The sequence below is a fragment of the Tamandua tetradactyla genome, chromosome 13, assembly GCF_023851605.1.
Source record: "Tamandua tetradactyla isolate mTamTet1 chromosome 13, mTamTet1.pri, whole genome shotgun sequence".
Taxonomy (NCBI): domain Eukaryota; kingdom Metazoa; phylum Chordata; class Mammalia; order Pilosa; family Myrmecophagidae; genus Tamandua; species Tamandua tetradactyla.
The window spans coordinates 69,257,608-69,272,008 of NC_135339.1; the positions used below are offsets into that span (position 1 = coordinate 69,257,608).

At 42.8% G+C, this 14,401-nt stretch overlaps 1 protein-coding gene across 4 annotated transcripts in view; it reads right to left on the minus strand.

The window, feature by feature from the left end:
- SORCS1 (sortilin related VPS10 domain containing receptor 1) overlaps positions 1–13,827 on the minus strand; it is a 536,703-nt gene extending 522,876 nt beyond the window's left edge. For all 4 annotated transcript variants that reach the window (XM_077125968.1, XM_077125969.1, XM_077125970.1 and 1 more), the window contains exon 1: positions 13,270–13,827. In XM_077125968.1, coding sequence (XP_076982083.1) covers positions 13,270–13,827 — 558 coding nt within the window. The remainder of the gene's footprint in view (positions 1–13,269) is intronic.
- Between the last annotated feature and the right edge of the window lie 574 nt (positions 13,828–14,401).

Below are 14,401 nucleotides of genomic sequence, written 5' to 3' on the forward strand. Positions count from 1 at the left end.
TTTAAATATACTGACATATAGAAATGAATGAAATAGAGCCTTGGCATGAAGGAACTCAGCAGGAACTGGAAATCTAACCAGATGGTGCTTAGGGCTTGGATGGAGGTTTAGAGAGAGAGAAGGACTTGGAACGTAAGATCAGATCTCTTCTCACAGGACTCAGGAATCTTTTTTATTGAGTTGAAGTTCACACAATATAAAATGACCCATTTCAAAGTGAATAACTCAGTGGCAATTATTACATTCACAATATTGTGCAATCACCACATCTATCTAGCTCCAGAATGTTTTCATCCCAAAAGGAAATCCTGCACCCATTAGCAATTGCTCACCATTCTCCCCTCCTCCCAGCCCCTGGAAACAACAAATCTGCTGTTTGTCTCTATCAATTTACCTATTCTGGATATGTCATTTAAATGGAATTATATGCGATCTTTTGTGGCTGACTTCTTTAAATTAGCATAATGTTTTCAAGGCCCATTCATGCTGTAGCATTTATCAGTGATTCATTCCTTTTTATGGCTGAATAATATTCCATTGCATGTATATACCACAATTTGTTCATACATTAATCCAATGATGGGCATCAGAGCTGTTTCTACCTTCTGGCTACTACGAATAGTGCTGCTATGACCATGCATGTACATACAGTTGTCTCCGTACCTACTTTCAATTATCTTGGATATATGCCTAGGAATGGAACAGCTGGGTTATGTGGTAATTCTATCTTTATCTCACTGAAGAATCACCAAACTGTTTTCCACAATGATTGGACTGTTTTACATTCCCATTGGCAATGTAGTGCAACTGTAGTTTCTTCCTTCTGTGGCCTTCTCTCCTTTTGTCTGAAATGCATTCTCTTATAAAGGACTAGGGTAAGAGAATTAAAACACACCTTGGACCATGTCTAAACTGAAGTAACATCAATAGGTTTATACCCATGGGAATGGATTAACTTTAAGAATATCATTTTCTGGGGTACACACAGTTCCAAACCACCATACCACATGGTCAATAAGGGTCTAATTTCCAGAATATATAAAGAAATCCTACAATTCAACAGTAAACAGAGAAACGACTCAATTTAAAATGGGCAAAAGGCTTTAAAAGACATTTTTTCCAAAAAGGATATGCAAATGGCTCAAGTACATGAAAAGATGCTTAACATCATTAGCCATTAGGGAAATGTAAATCAAACAAGGTAACATTTCACACCTATGAAATTAAAAAAACAGAAAATTACAGCTGCTAGAGAGGGTGTGGTGAAACCGGCACATTCACTACTGGTGGGCATGTAAAATGATACAGCCGCCGTGGAAGATAAGCTTAGCAGTACCTCAGAAAATAAGTACAGATTTACCATAAGACCTGGCAATCTTACCACTAGGGTACATACCCAAAATACTGAGAGCAGGGACTCGAACAAATGTCTGCACACTGATGTTTATAGTGGCTTTATTCACAATTGCCAAAAGATGGAGGCAACCCAAGAGTACACCAACCAAGAATGGATAAACAAAATGTAGTATATATACATTGTGTATATATATATATATATATACACAATGGAATATTATCCCACATTAAAAAAGGAATGAAGTTCTGATTCATATGACAAAATGGATGGATCGTAAAGACAGCATGTTGAGTGAAATGAGCCAGACACAAAAGGACAAATATTCTATGATCTCACTGATGAAAAATAATTAGAATAAGCATATTTTTTAAGTCAGAATCTAGAAAGCAGGTTACCAGGGGCTGGGTTGGGGTACAGAATGGGGAGTTAATGCTTAAATTGTACAGAATATCTATCTGGGTTGATTGTAAAGTTTTGGTAATGGATGGTGGTGAACATAAGCACATATATCTAACAACACTAAATTTTATGTAAGAATGTGGTTAAAGGGGGAAATTTTAGGTCATATCTGTTACTAGAATAATTTTTTTAAAATAAGTTATAGTACAAAAAGCATGAGAAGAAATAAATGAAGTGGGAAAACAAATACAAAACACTATCAGTCTTGGCCCCAAGCATCCTGGACACTGAGATATGTTAACAACCTAAGATGAACCCAAGACCCCACATACAGGGAGTTAAAAATGGGCAAAGATGGCCTTTCCTCCTACCCAACCCTATTCTGTCTGGAAAATTCCTAATACTTTATAAAGACTTGGCTTAAATGTCATTTCCCTTTAAAAGTTTACCTCCCACTATCAGGCAGAATTAGTTGTACCCCATTCATTCTTGCTCCCATAGCACTTTGCACAAAATTCTATTACAGCTATTATGCACTTATCACAGTAAATTGCAATTTATATGTTTATGTGTCTCTCTATTTCCACGAGAATATGCACTCTCAAGGGTAAAGATCAGGTCTTATTCATCTTTGTATTCCCAGCACTTAGCACAGTGCTGACATAACAGCCACTTAAAATATGTTTTAGTACTTTTATTATTAAAGAAATGCATGCCCATGGTAAAAATCCAAACAGCACAGAAGAGTATAAAAAGAAAGGATAACAGTTGCCTTTCACCCATCTACACCATCAGCTGCACTTCCCCAAAAAAACAATTCCATGAGATTTTAAAAAATGTATAAATACTTCATGCACCCCTTCACTCCACACCCAGCTAACAGAAAAGGGCTCTCAAAGTTGTCCCAAAGGCAGGAATGGATGTCTCTCTCAGCAATATCATGGGGTCCAAAACACCCCAAAACAAACATCCTAAGAAGCACTGCAGCTAGAAAGGAAAAGTACAATCAGGCTAAGACCTGGCCATTCTCTGTACTTCTTATGAGTTAATGTTACAAATTCTCCCCACTTCACTGACACTTTTCCTCTTTTATTTCATCTCTCTGCCCTTTTGTGATTCTCTGGCTGTGTCTCTACATGCTTGTCAAAACTGTCTTTTTGTCTCTTAATCTGGCTTTCTGTCTGTGTCTCTCAATGTCTCTCATCTTCCGCCTTCCTCTTTCTCAATCTGACCCTGCAGTCTCTGTCTCACTATCTGTGTGTATTTCTCCCTCTGTCATGCTCTCAGGTTCTCTCTCTGATTTTTATTCTCTCTCCATCTCTGTTTCTTTTATATCTCTGACTCTGGCTCTCCATTTCTCTCTGTCCTTGATCTGGAGATCTTCTTGCACTCAGCGCTCACAACCAGTAAATATCCTTCCCAAAGCCGGACAAGACCATCTAGTGACTCACTTTTAAGATCAGACATTTAAATTGTGTAAATCAGTGCTCAAGTTGCCATGAATGCATACAGACAGATGTACAAGGGTGCACCTATATTTATTATTTTTGCATTGCTGTTTACAAACATGATATAGAGGCCGAGATCAACCTAGAGACTGAGATTTAAATACAAATATATGCTTTCTCACTGGGGACTAGAGGTCATTAACATTTCTGGGCGGTATAGTCCGGTTGCTGATATTATCTCCAGCACTTGCTTTGGAATCAACAAAGAGATGCTAAACAGAAGTCCTGATAGCACCTGCTGCTGCATACCCAGAGGAGCAACAGACTGATGTTGCTCGCTCGCAAAAATCTTGGGCACTGACTTTGTCTCCCAAAAATAGTGATTAGAAGCAAAAAGCAGGCAACTTCTACATGGGCTTTTTGTCTATTTCAGTTGGTCTGGAATTCTGTTCTAATGAGGCAAAGGTCACAAGCTCGCTCTCTCTCTCTTTTTTTTCATATTTCAAATAACTTTAAAAATAACTGAAGCAATGCATGTTCATTGAGAAACAACAACAAAAAATATGTACAATTCAAAAAGAAAATCAACCAAACTGACTACAATCCCAACACTAAGTCACAACCACAGGTAGGCAAACATTTTGATTCATACTCCAACTGGAATTTCATAATTATGTATTTTTTTACAAAAGTGAAATTTTATAGTATGCAATAATTCAAAAATGTTTTGAGAGGCTACTATGTCACAAGTATATTTTTAGGAAATTGGGATATTCTAAAGACAAGATAGAAAAAAATCCTTGCCCTCACAGAGCTTATGCTTGTATTATTATATAATCTATCTCAAATTCCCCTTCTGATATTCTGTAGAACATTTTCCAATTCAAGAAATATATTTATATAATCTATCTTTTAATGACTACAATATTCTACTATACACATGTACAAAGTCACAGCTGTTTCTGCCATGTTAAAAGCTGATTTCCCCGAAGAAATAGCAAATAAAACAGCAAGTATTTAGCAAGTAGGCATTACATGCAAATAGTAGAGATGTTGAGAGGGATGCCAAAAAGCATACGACAGAGTCATAGTCTTCAAACACAAGAAACACAAGAAGTGGAGTAAAAGACCAAAAGTGCAGAAACAGAAGCAATATCACGAGCTACATATTACAAACACCTCTTTTAGTAGGCCAGGCTTGGGCATTATTAGTATTAGAACTAAAATTAACAAAATAATAATGATGATAACAATAATAAAGGAACAGTGAGCCTTTATTGATTCTCACTATATGTTAGGCGTTACTTCAAGTACTTTGTTCGTTCCTCACTTCAAACCTCAAGTATTCCTATAAAAAGGGTCTGTACCATTATTATCCCCATGTTACAGATGGTGAAACTAAGGTACAAAGTGACAAAGTTAATTGTCCAAACTCATACAGCTAGTAGATAATGGAGTAGGATTGAAATCAACCACTAAGCACTAATTACAGGTCACATACCATTTAGCCACTTAAGGCATGCCTTGTCCATGGGTTTGTGGAAGATCAGGAAGAGATTTCCCTGGAATACATTCAATAATAGAAATATCATCATCCAGTAGAAAGTCAGTGCCTGCCTCTGCCTGGTGGACCGTGAGCTGCCCCAGGCAATCATTTCCCTGCTTTCCCACAGAGCCTTCCAGGGGGTCTTCACGGTTGGAGGTCACAGTTTTCATTGTGGAACTGATGAAAGTTGTGAGCCTCAGTGCTTCATGAGATAACAACAGGGCATACTAACACAAAACTCTGCAGACAATGGAAGGGCTTCATGGGCTCCAAAACTCACGTGCAAATCTTAGGGAAATGATTTTCAAACGTTAGAGTTCCTAGAACCTCTAAGGGAGTCGGTCAAACTCAAACATTCCTAGCCTGGGGACCCATCAGAAGATTCAAAAGCTGGTATCCTGAGGACTATACTTTGAGCAACGGTGCCCCAGGTGCCCATGGCTATCCAACTAAGAATCCCCCCATCGATTTGGCAAAAAGCAAGACACAGCAAGTGGGGCTACAGGTAAGTTTCTAAACCAGATGACAACCGTGTCAAAAACTAGCCTTTTTCACTTAAGGGATCCTAATCCAGAATGTGTGGTGGGAAGTGCTGAGATAAGGGGAAGACCTTTGCTTTTAGCCTCCACACAGGCCCTGGGGCAGAAAGACTGATGGCCTGCAATTTGGTGTCCCAAAGCCCCTGCTATTCTGGTTAGGGGAAGATGACCAGAGGCATCAATTCACTGGCTCCAGGGCACAACATGATGAGTTGGATGTCTGATAACATGATTCTTATTAGTGCTTTCTTTAAAAAGTGTACAAGTTGTTCACATTGTCACTCTAGGGTCATTAGCCATCAGGGAGAAACCAAACAGCGCATCCCACACATCCTTCCGGGATAACAAGATGACACATTTACAACCCCAGGAGGGCCACTCATTAGGACGAGACTGAAGTTAGGTCTTTGATCAAGCTGCATCACAGAGCAGCTAATTATCAAGTTAAATGTCACAGGTCAGTGACCTGAGGATGGGGTGACATGGAAGGAAGAGTCCCAGAGCAGTGTCGTTCATACAGAGCAGTGTCGTTCATACCAAGAGTTCCCCTACCATTCCATCCGTCTGCACTGACTTGTGGAGTCCCCTCTAAGCAAACTCAAAACAAGCCTGCATAAAGGGGCCCATGATCTACTAGAAAGAGCTCTTCAGTAGGAAAGGGCAAAATCCAGTGCTCAGCTCCACCACCTTCTAGCTGGATGACCTTGGGCAAGTTCCCTAACCCCTTTGAGTCTCGTTTCCACAGTTTTAGAATGAAGTCAATGACACCTAGTTTATAATAGTGTTGCAAGGATTAAGTGAAAAAATATGGTGTTGCAACTGAATGTTTAGGGAAGCTGTTCACTAAATTGGTGGTTATTTATATTATTATAAATAGCATGTACAGATAGATATATGACACTTATAAATATCATAAATAACGTTCTGTTTTATTCAATAGGTCTACAGGTTGTGGTCAGCAAACTTCCCTTTGCTCCCTTCCCCCATCCTATCACCAAACTTTAGAAAAGGAGAATGTAGAAGCTAGTGGCTCAATTATAATCCTTCAGCATAACAGGCATTCCTTATGAATCCTTAAGTTGAACTACCGCTTCTCAAATGTTTTTACACTCTAGGTTGCCTTGACTGAAATTACACTTAGTATTTTTTTTTAATTAGATTTCATCTGTGTAAGATAATTAAAGAGGGGAAATGGTGGTTTTGCCTCCCTTTCTCCCCCATTCCCTGCTGCAATAACCCCAGTAATAAGTAATTTCATCTCCAAAGTCCTTCAGAAGTAGAACATAAATAATGGATAGGTTATTGCTAGGACCCTCACTTCCAGGAAGTCCTCCTTTAAGGTCACTTTTTAAGGGCTTGAGCAATGCCACAAGCATGACTAATGATGAGGCAACTTGCTCCAAAGCCCAGGATAAATAACTTGAACAGCTGAGCCTAGAACCCAAGAGGAACTCCATGCCCACTACCCACATCTTTCCTCAGTGGCAACCATGATTGGCACAGGTGCACACGCGGCAGGCAAATCATGAGGCAAGGATGCAGCTGGGTTCCAACTCTTGCCTGTGGCAAGCCAGTGGTGGGCAAAACCAAGATTCAGTCATCTAGCGTGATAAAATCTTGTTGACCCTCTTCTTCCAGTAACCAACTTGCTTCATAGCAATGTACTTTGGCTTTCCTCTCTGCGAAATGCACATAATCATATTTGCCCTGTCACTTAGGACTGTGGTGAGAATAAAACCAAAGTAACAGAAGTAACGTTCCAATCTTTGGAAACAGAATGTTTTGAAAAATGAAAATGGCGTAATCGATCTAAGGTGGTATAACAAGGTTCAGGAGCGCTGAACAGAAATAGACACAATATCTTTTATGCACATGGCAAGTTCAGATAGGGTTTCCTACAGGACACTCATAGCCTTCTTTTTTCCCATCTACATTTTAGAACAGACTGTTCTTTTGTTGCAAACCTAGCACAGCCAGAGCCCACTATTTGACTCTTCTGCCCATCCGAACCGAGTAGACCCCACAATCTCAGGGAGGACCCTTACATTTCCTTGGAGACTGGCTGCCCCTCACACTGACCCTGTCTCTTCTCAGCCATCACCTTTGGCCAATGCAGGGTTGCTGCTTGGCCAGTTTCCCCTCCAGGAGATATAAATGTGCCTTCTCCACACTTTCTAGCTAGAAATATAGGACAGTAATTGAGACATAACACAAAAACAGGACAAATATTTTATATGTTTAGTGACAATAGATGCTGGCACAGAGTCAAATTAACTTACCCTCCAGGCAATCTTGCCAGTGATATTTCTGACCAAGAATTTAAACAAAAGAAAGTCCATTTGTGAAAACTATTTGTGGAAACTGTCAAGGTAAAAGTAAAACAATGATGATTCCAACTGAGATTTAATGCACAAATAAGCACAGGCATGTCTTTAAGTCACTGAACGTTTTTTTTTTTATTTTCTTTTGGGCTTGGAATATACCCAGATCACTACAAGATTTATATATATAAATACATCAAACATACAATAACATATTTAAAAAAACAATTTCTAAGATTCAACAGTTAGGCAAAAATAGTTCTCATTTAAAGTAGTTTAATTGTCTTGACATAGATTAGGAATTTTAGCTTCTCTACTCTTAACCCTTATTCATGCCACCTTCCAGCTTAAAATATTCTTATAGTAATCTCCATCTATGCCTTAAAATTCTCCCTGTATTCAAGGACCAGCTCTGCACTCAATCTTTCAGATCACCATGTCAAGAAGATGCTCATCTACCTCTGAACGCCTACAGCAAGTTGTGCTCTCCAGGGGACACCTGACCTTCACTCTTATCTGAAAGGATTATTTGAGTAGAAGACTGAACATTCTTTGAGGGCAGGGATTGTTTCTTTTCATCCTTGTACATAAACCCACATATATCTCTATACCAGTGCCTAGCATAAATATGAGCTCAATAAATATGGTAGAATTAAAAATACATATGCAATTTGTCTAAGACTCTCATCACAGTGCTGGCACATGGTAAACACTCCTAAAATGTAAACAATTATTAATCTCATAATTAAATTACATTACAGTCTCAGTTTTTGCACACAAGCCTATGGAGATTCTGGGGTCCCTCTTGAAAAGGTTGTGGATATAGTTCCCAGAGTCAACATTCACGCCACTTTACTCTAGAAAATCCCATTAACTATTTAAGGGATGCTTCCTATCCAATCACAGATGAGGGGATTTTTTTTGGTACAAAGATAGCAAGTTTGTTAACCTGAGGATCCAGTACAATGACTTAAATTAGCTTTGTTTTGCTGCAAATCCATGTATCCACATTGAAAAGAACACTCAAGCTTTGGGGTTCCTGTAAATAGATACGTATATGAAACATGGGAAAAGGAATAATTCCTGTGAATTATAAGGCTTTCTCACGTATAGGTAAAGGGTATAGGTTACTGTATCATTTCTGCAACCTTAACATACCTGGTGCATGTAAATGTAGGTGCTCAATAGCTACAGGTCAAACCAACCATTAAAGGGATTCCAGTGGTGTTCCAGTCTATGAGGGCCATTTTACAGAGGATGAAATGGAGGCCACACAATTGCAACACGCTATGACCATTAAAAACAAGAAGTAGAATTTACTATGCACTTACTATGTACCAGGCACTTTGCACAAATGATGTCAAAACTTCAAGAAAAAAAAGAAGTACTGTCCACGTATTTTCGATGAGAAAACTGAGGCTCAAAGAATTTAATATCTTGCTCAAAGGCAGACACTACTAATCAGGAAAGCTGAGATTCGAACTCAAATCATTCTGCCTCTAAACCCACTGCATCACACATCCACACCACATCTGTATTCGTTAATATCAAAACGCTGATAAGTAAGGGGGTTGCTAGACAAAGCTAAAATCTTTGGTAATTTTACTCCAAAAATGTCAGGTTAAAAACATATATCAAAATGTATTGCCAAGTCAAGGGTTCATATCCAACCTCTCTATAAAATCAGATGTTGCCATTAATTCAGCAAAGGAATCCATTACTAAAGAACAGCAGATCTGGAAGCTGAATGATGGCAGGTTACCTCACGCTCAATGAATCACCAGGTGCAGATTCCATGTATCACTTAAGATGAAGAGGTGAGTGGGAGAGAAGATGAAGAGATGAGGGGAGCAATGTGACAGGCACATGGTAAAATCCTTTCTTTTCCTCAGGGAGATGGAGCTTCCGGCAAAAAGCATGTCCGCCTCCCACCAGCCTCTGAAATCAACTCAAGGTAGGATTATTTAAAATACAGATTTCTAATCGTCAGAGTTTTTCTTTCCTACCTGAAAGGCTACCAGACAAGCCACTTGGTGAGCTTTTGGAGTCAGATCACTCTGTATTCCACTCCCTGCTCTGTCACTGACTTCCTCTGAGCTTCTCTCAGTAAGTCATTGAGCCTTCTGGAGCCTCAACGTATCTGTCTGAGTAATGGGCATAGTAATACCTCCTCACAACACTCCGTGAAAAGGAGGTGAGATGAGGAATGCAAGGCGTCTACTGGAAAACCTGACCCAATCTGGGCCTGGGTTCATTTACTAAGGTTGGATGACAAGTGCCAAGTCCCACAAAGGCAAAGAGGGTCTTGGAAATCAACCAGACCGTCATACTCTTTGATAAATGCAGCACTAAAAATATCAAAATGCAAAGTATAAGTCAAGTAAAAGCCTCTGTTAACAATTCTTGCTACACTATTACCATGAGAAGGGAACAGAATGGTGACTGAAATATTTAAATTAACTCGAGCATAGAAATATATATATATATATATATATAAAGATATCAACACTTGTTAACTATGTAACAAGCATTTTGTGGGGACTGATGAGTAAAGCACTTTGAAATTCCTTGGAAATAAGGGATAAATACACACAACTATAGACAAATATATATATATACATATATGAACACACTAAGGATCACTATGTAAATTTAGATCAGGGCACAGCATGTCTCCAGTGAGTAGGGTAGGAACAATATGTTCTTGCTTATGACACGAAGCTCATGACAAATGATTCATACCCAGCACCTTTCATGCCAAAAGACTCCCGCAGGTGTTCCACCAACTCAAGCCACAGTTTCCATCAAGCGAGGCCGCAGTGCCGAGGAATCACATCACACCCACGGATGAGGCAAAACCGTCATGTCTTCACACAACTGCACAAGTCCAACAGCAGAGGGGGCGGGCAGGAAAAGTGAAGGAATTTAGCGAACCATCTAGAATTCCTCAGAAGTTTGACAGGCAGCCTATAATTACCATACATTTGCACCTTTAATGCAGGTAGTATTATAATCAGAGGCTCTTCTTAGCAGCTTGTAGCTATAAGTGAGACAGATTCAAACAGTGTCTGTTTCTAGGGGCCTGTCTGATGGGATTGGGAGGTGGATTTATGAGAGAGGACATCTAAATGTGAAAAGATGAGCCCCCAAACTTATCCTCAGGTTTAGGTTAGTGGATTTCTCACTGAGGTGGCCTGGAATGAAAGTCCCAGCAGGTGTAGAGAACTTGACGTTCACAGTGCTCCCTCATAGGTACCATGCCGTGTAATTCTCTATGATTAATCTGACAGACACTGCCACCGCTTTAGAGGTGAGGAAACTCACACTCAGAGAGTGTAATCAACTTGCCAGGGTCACACAACACATCGAGAGAACTAGAACTCAGGTCTCCACGCAGCTTTTCATTTCTCAAAGTTGCCAGAAAAGTTTCTTTCTGCCTCCCTCCATTTAAAAAATATTTTAAGCTTTGTCTCTCTTGTAAGGCTGGATCAGTAAGTAGGGCCAGCTGTGATTTGGGAGACCAGGATAAAGACAATGTCTGTTCCTCCACAATCTGTTTGCATATACTGGGAAAAAAAGAAATTGTGTTTTCACCGAGGCAGAGGTGGGTATGTGCTCATAGAAAAAAGAGACTTCAGGGGTAAGAATCTCACTAGTTAGCATGAGCATATGGCTGCTCAAAACTTTAACACTCACCACCTTGGTTATTTTCTACATTGTTTCAGACCATCCTGCATGGTACTCATAGAAATCTTGACCCCAATAAGCCCCACTGGGCTTGTGAGCACCATTAAAAAAATAACCTGGCATGCATCATGCCATTTCTTAAATGGAGTTTCAAATTTCCCAAAGATGTACTTTCCTTTTCTCACTCTTTCCAAGATCTTTCAAGAGATGAACTAAAGTAGAGGTCTAATGGGTGAGTGATATTTTACAGCTTGAATTACATTAAAAGCCAGAAATATTTTGAGCCCAAAGTCCTTTGCTTCTTTATGAATGATCTTACATGTTTGATGTGTTTAAAATCTTCCCTTAAAGCCAGAAGCTTTGAGTTAATCACTTAAAGCAGTACGAAAGTTATTCCATCAGTTAAAGAAGATTCAAGTTCAAATTGGATGATTAATTTTGGTGATGGTTTTATGGAAGATATGATAGTTAAGGTAGAGGATGGGGGCAAAGGTCTCCAAAACTTGAATGGAAAAAAACAAATTCTGCTTCAATTCTTTAATTAAACCACTCCTGAGAACCACATAAAACCACAGGCTCTGACATGAAGGCTGAATTGTAGGTAAAACCCTGCCAATGCTCTGAGGATAGAATCATCAACAGAAAATACTTTCATCACGATTTGCCTTAATACAATTTATGCCGATGTATCCAAGGACTCAATAATAACAGACTATTATTTTAAAATATTCACCAGTTTCATTAAAGCTGACAATGAGCACAACTCACTAAGTGGCACTTCTCTAGGAACGTTTCTGGCAATTATCTCACAACTGAAAACACTGTGAAAAGTACCAGGCTGTGCACATTACAAACAATACAATCTGCAAGTCCCAACTTTTATTTATTCTTTCTTTTTTCTTTCATGTTACCCATCCTTTTCTGTTCTTCCTGTCTTGCTTAATAGCAGCCCAGAGAACTTTCCACACTTTTTAAATCATCTCCAGCTATTTTACTATAAAAGCTGGTTCTTTACTGTTTCAGCTCACTGAAGTTTGTAGGTTCCATTTAAACAGGAATACTACCTCCAAATAAAAAATCCAAACATCCAAAAGCTCCCTGACAGGACCACCCTGACCCCTCCCCCCACCCCACCGCCCACCCGTGTCAGCCTCCTTCCAATCCAGCAATCCCTTTCTTCCCTCCACAAAGGGAAGGCAGGTTTTTATTTGTGCTTCTCCCTAGAGGAGGTCAGGCAATGGGGGAAAACAGGGGGCTGTTGTCACTGGGCTATAGCTGCTCTTCCTGGGATGCTCATGCCTGAGAACAACTGCTCATTCACAGGCTGGACAGCCCCGGCTCTCAAAACACACTTGCTGAGGCTGTTAGAAGATGCTGGAGAGTTCCTGCCCTGCAACTTAAATTCACTCTGTCCTCAGAAACAGGGCACTAAAGGCACATATTGTTGACTGCAGTTCTTCTCCCCTACGAAGAAGGGGTTAGGAGTTGAGCACATAAAAAATAATAATAATCATTCATTTAAAAAGTAGAAGGCTACAAATAAATGTTTTCTTCATCTTACTTGAGCCCATCAGTAATCTACCCAGTAAAGGTAAAGTCACTTGAGGGAATGTCAGACGCCTGGAAATTTAACCCATTCACCTCCACATTCATTCTCCAGCCCTCTCTGTATGCTTGGTCTTGGGCTCCACACACCAAAGCGATCAAAGAAACATACCAAACCCTGCTTAGTTCAAAGCTTTCTTCGGGGTTTGGAGAGAACTACGACGGCGTTGCTGGAAGAGGGGGGCAGAGGGGGCAGTAGGTAATATTAATTCCTAGGGAAGGTGGGCAGGAAAGACTTTGGTTTGTAGCATTTCCCAAGTCCAGAAGTCCCAATCCCCCCCCCCCCCATTCACCATCAGTTCACACACTAGCCCACTTTAACCCCTTCCACGCATCACCCCTTGGCCCGCAGTCCCATTCCACTCACGCTGCTGTTGTGGCCAGACCAGTGGACCATGGCTTGGTTGTGCGCCGAGTCGCCTGTCAGCGCAAACGTCGTGCTGGTCAGTTTCAGCTCCTCCATCCGGAAGCGGGTGGCTTTGTCCGGGTCCCGCTCCTGAGTCCCAAGCTCCTGCTGCCCTCGGTCCTTCAGCACTCCCCGGGGACTCCGACTCGCGCCCTCTCCCCTTTCCTCCATCTCCCGAATCTCCCCGCTCCGTCTCCTCCGGCCGGAGCGCGCGGTACCCGCCACGGACGTCCCGGTGCCTTGGGCCCGCTCCAGGGCCAGTGCTCTGTCCCCGGGGGCCACTGCAAACAAGGGGCGCCCCAGGAAGGGCAGGGGCGTGGCAGGGGCACTGCCTTCCGGACCCCGGTGAGGGGACCCCTCGGGGGTCGGAGCCCAGCGCGGGGCCGAGCCGGGGGGCGGCGGGGGGCGACAGGAGCCCCCGCCGCAGGCGCCCGGGGCGCAGAGGATCAAGAACCCCGCACCGGCGAGGAGCGCGCGGAGCCCGGCCGGGGAGCCGCCGCCAGCGCCAACTTTTCCCATCGCGGGAGCGGAGAGAAGCGGAGAGGGGTCCCGGACCCGCGGGGGCGCCGCGGGGCTCTCCTCTGGCCAGCTGCGGGGGGCCGCCGCTCAGGACCTCAACTCCATCCAAGTTGGGCCGCTACGCGCGCGGGCGGGCGGGCGGACGGAGGCGGCGCCGGGCAGGTGGCGGCCGCTCGCCCGGGCCGGGCTTGTGCAGAGCGCGGGTTCGGACGCCGGAGCCGCCGCCACGCGGGGGTGGAGCCGAACCGAAGTCACGGGCGAAGGGGCGCGGGCGCGCTGGCCGACGACGCGGAAAGGAAGGGAGGGAGGGCGCTGCCGGGGCTCCGGGCGCCGCGTCCCGCTGCCGAGCTGCGCCGCGCGCCGGGGGCTGCGGGGACTGGATGCGCCGCCGCCGCCGCCCCTCCCCTCGGCCTCGCCGCCGCCGCCGCCGCCGCCGCCGCTGCCGCTGCCTGCTCGCTGCTCCCGCGCCCGCCAGTCCCCGCCACGAGCCCGCGCGCTCCTCCCGTGGGACGGCCAACCCCGGGCCCCCAGAGCGGCCACAGTGTGGGGGTTTCCCAGTCCTTCTGTATTGCTT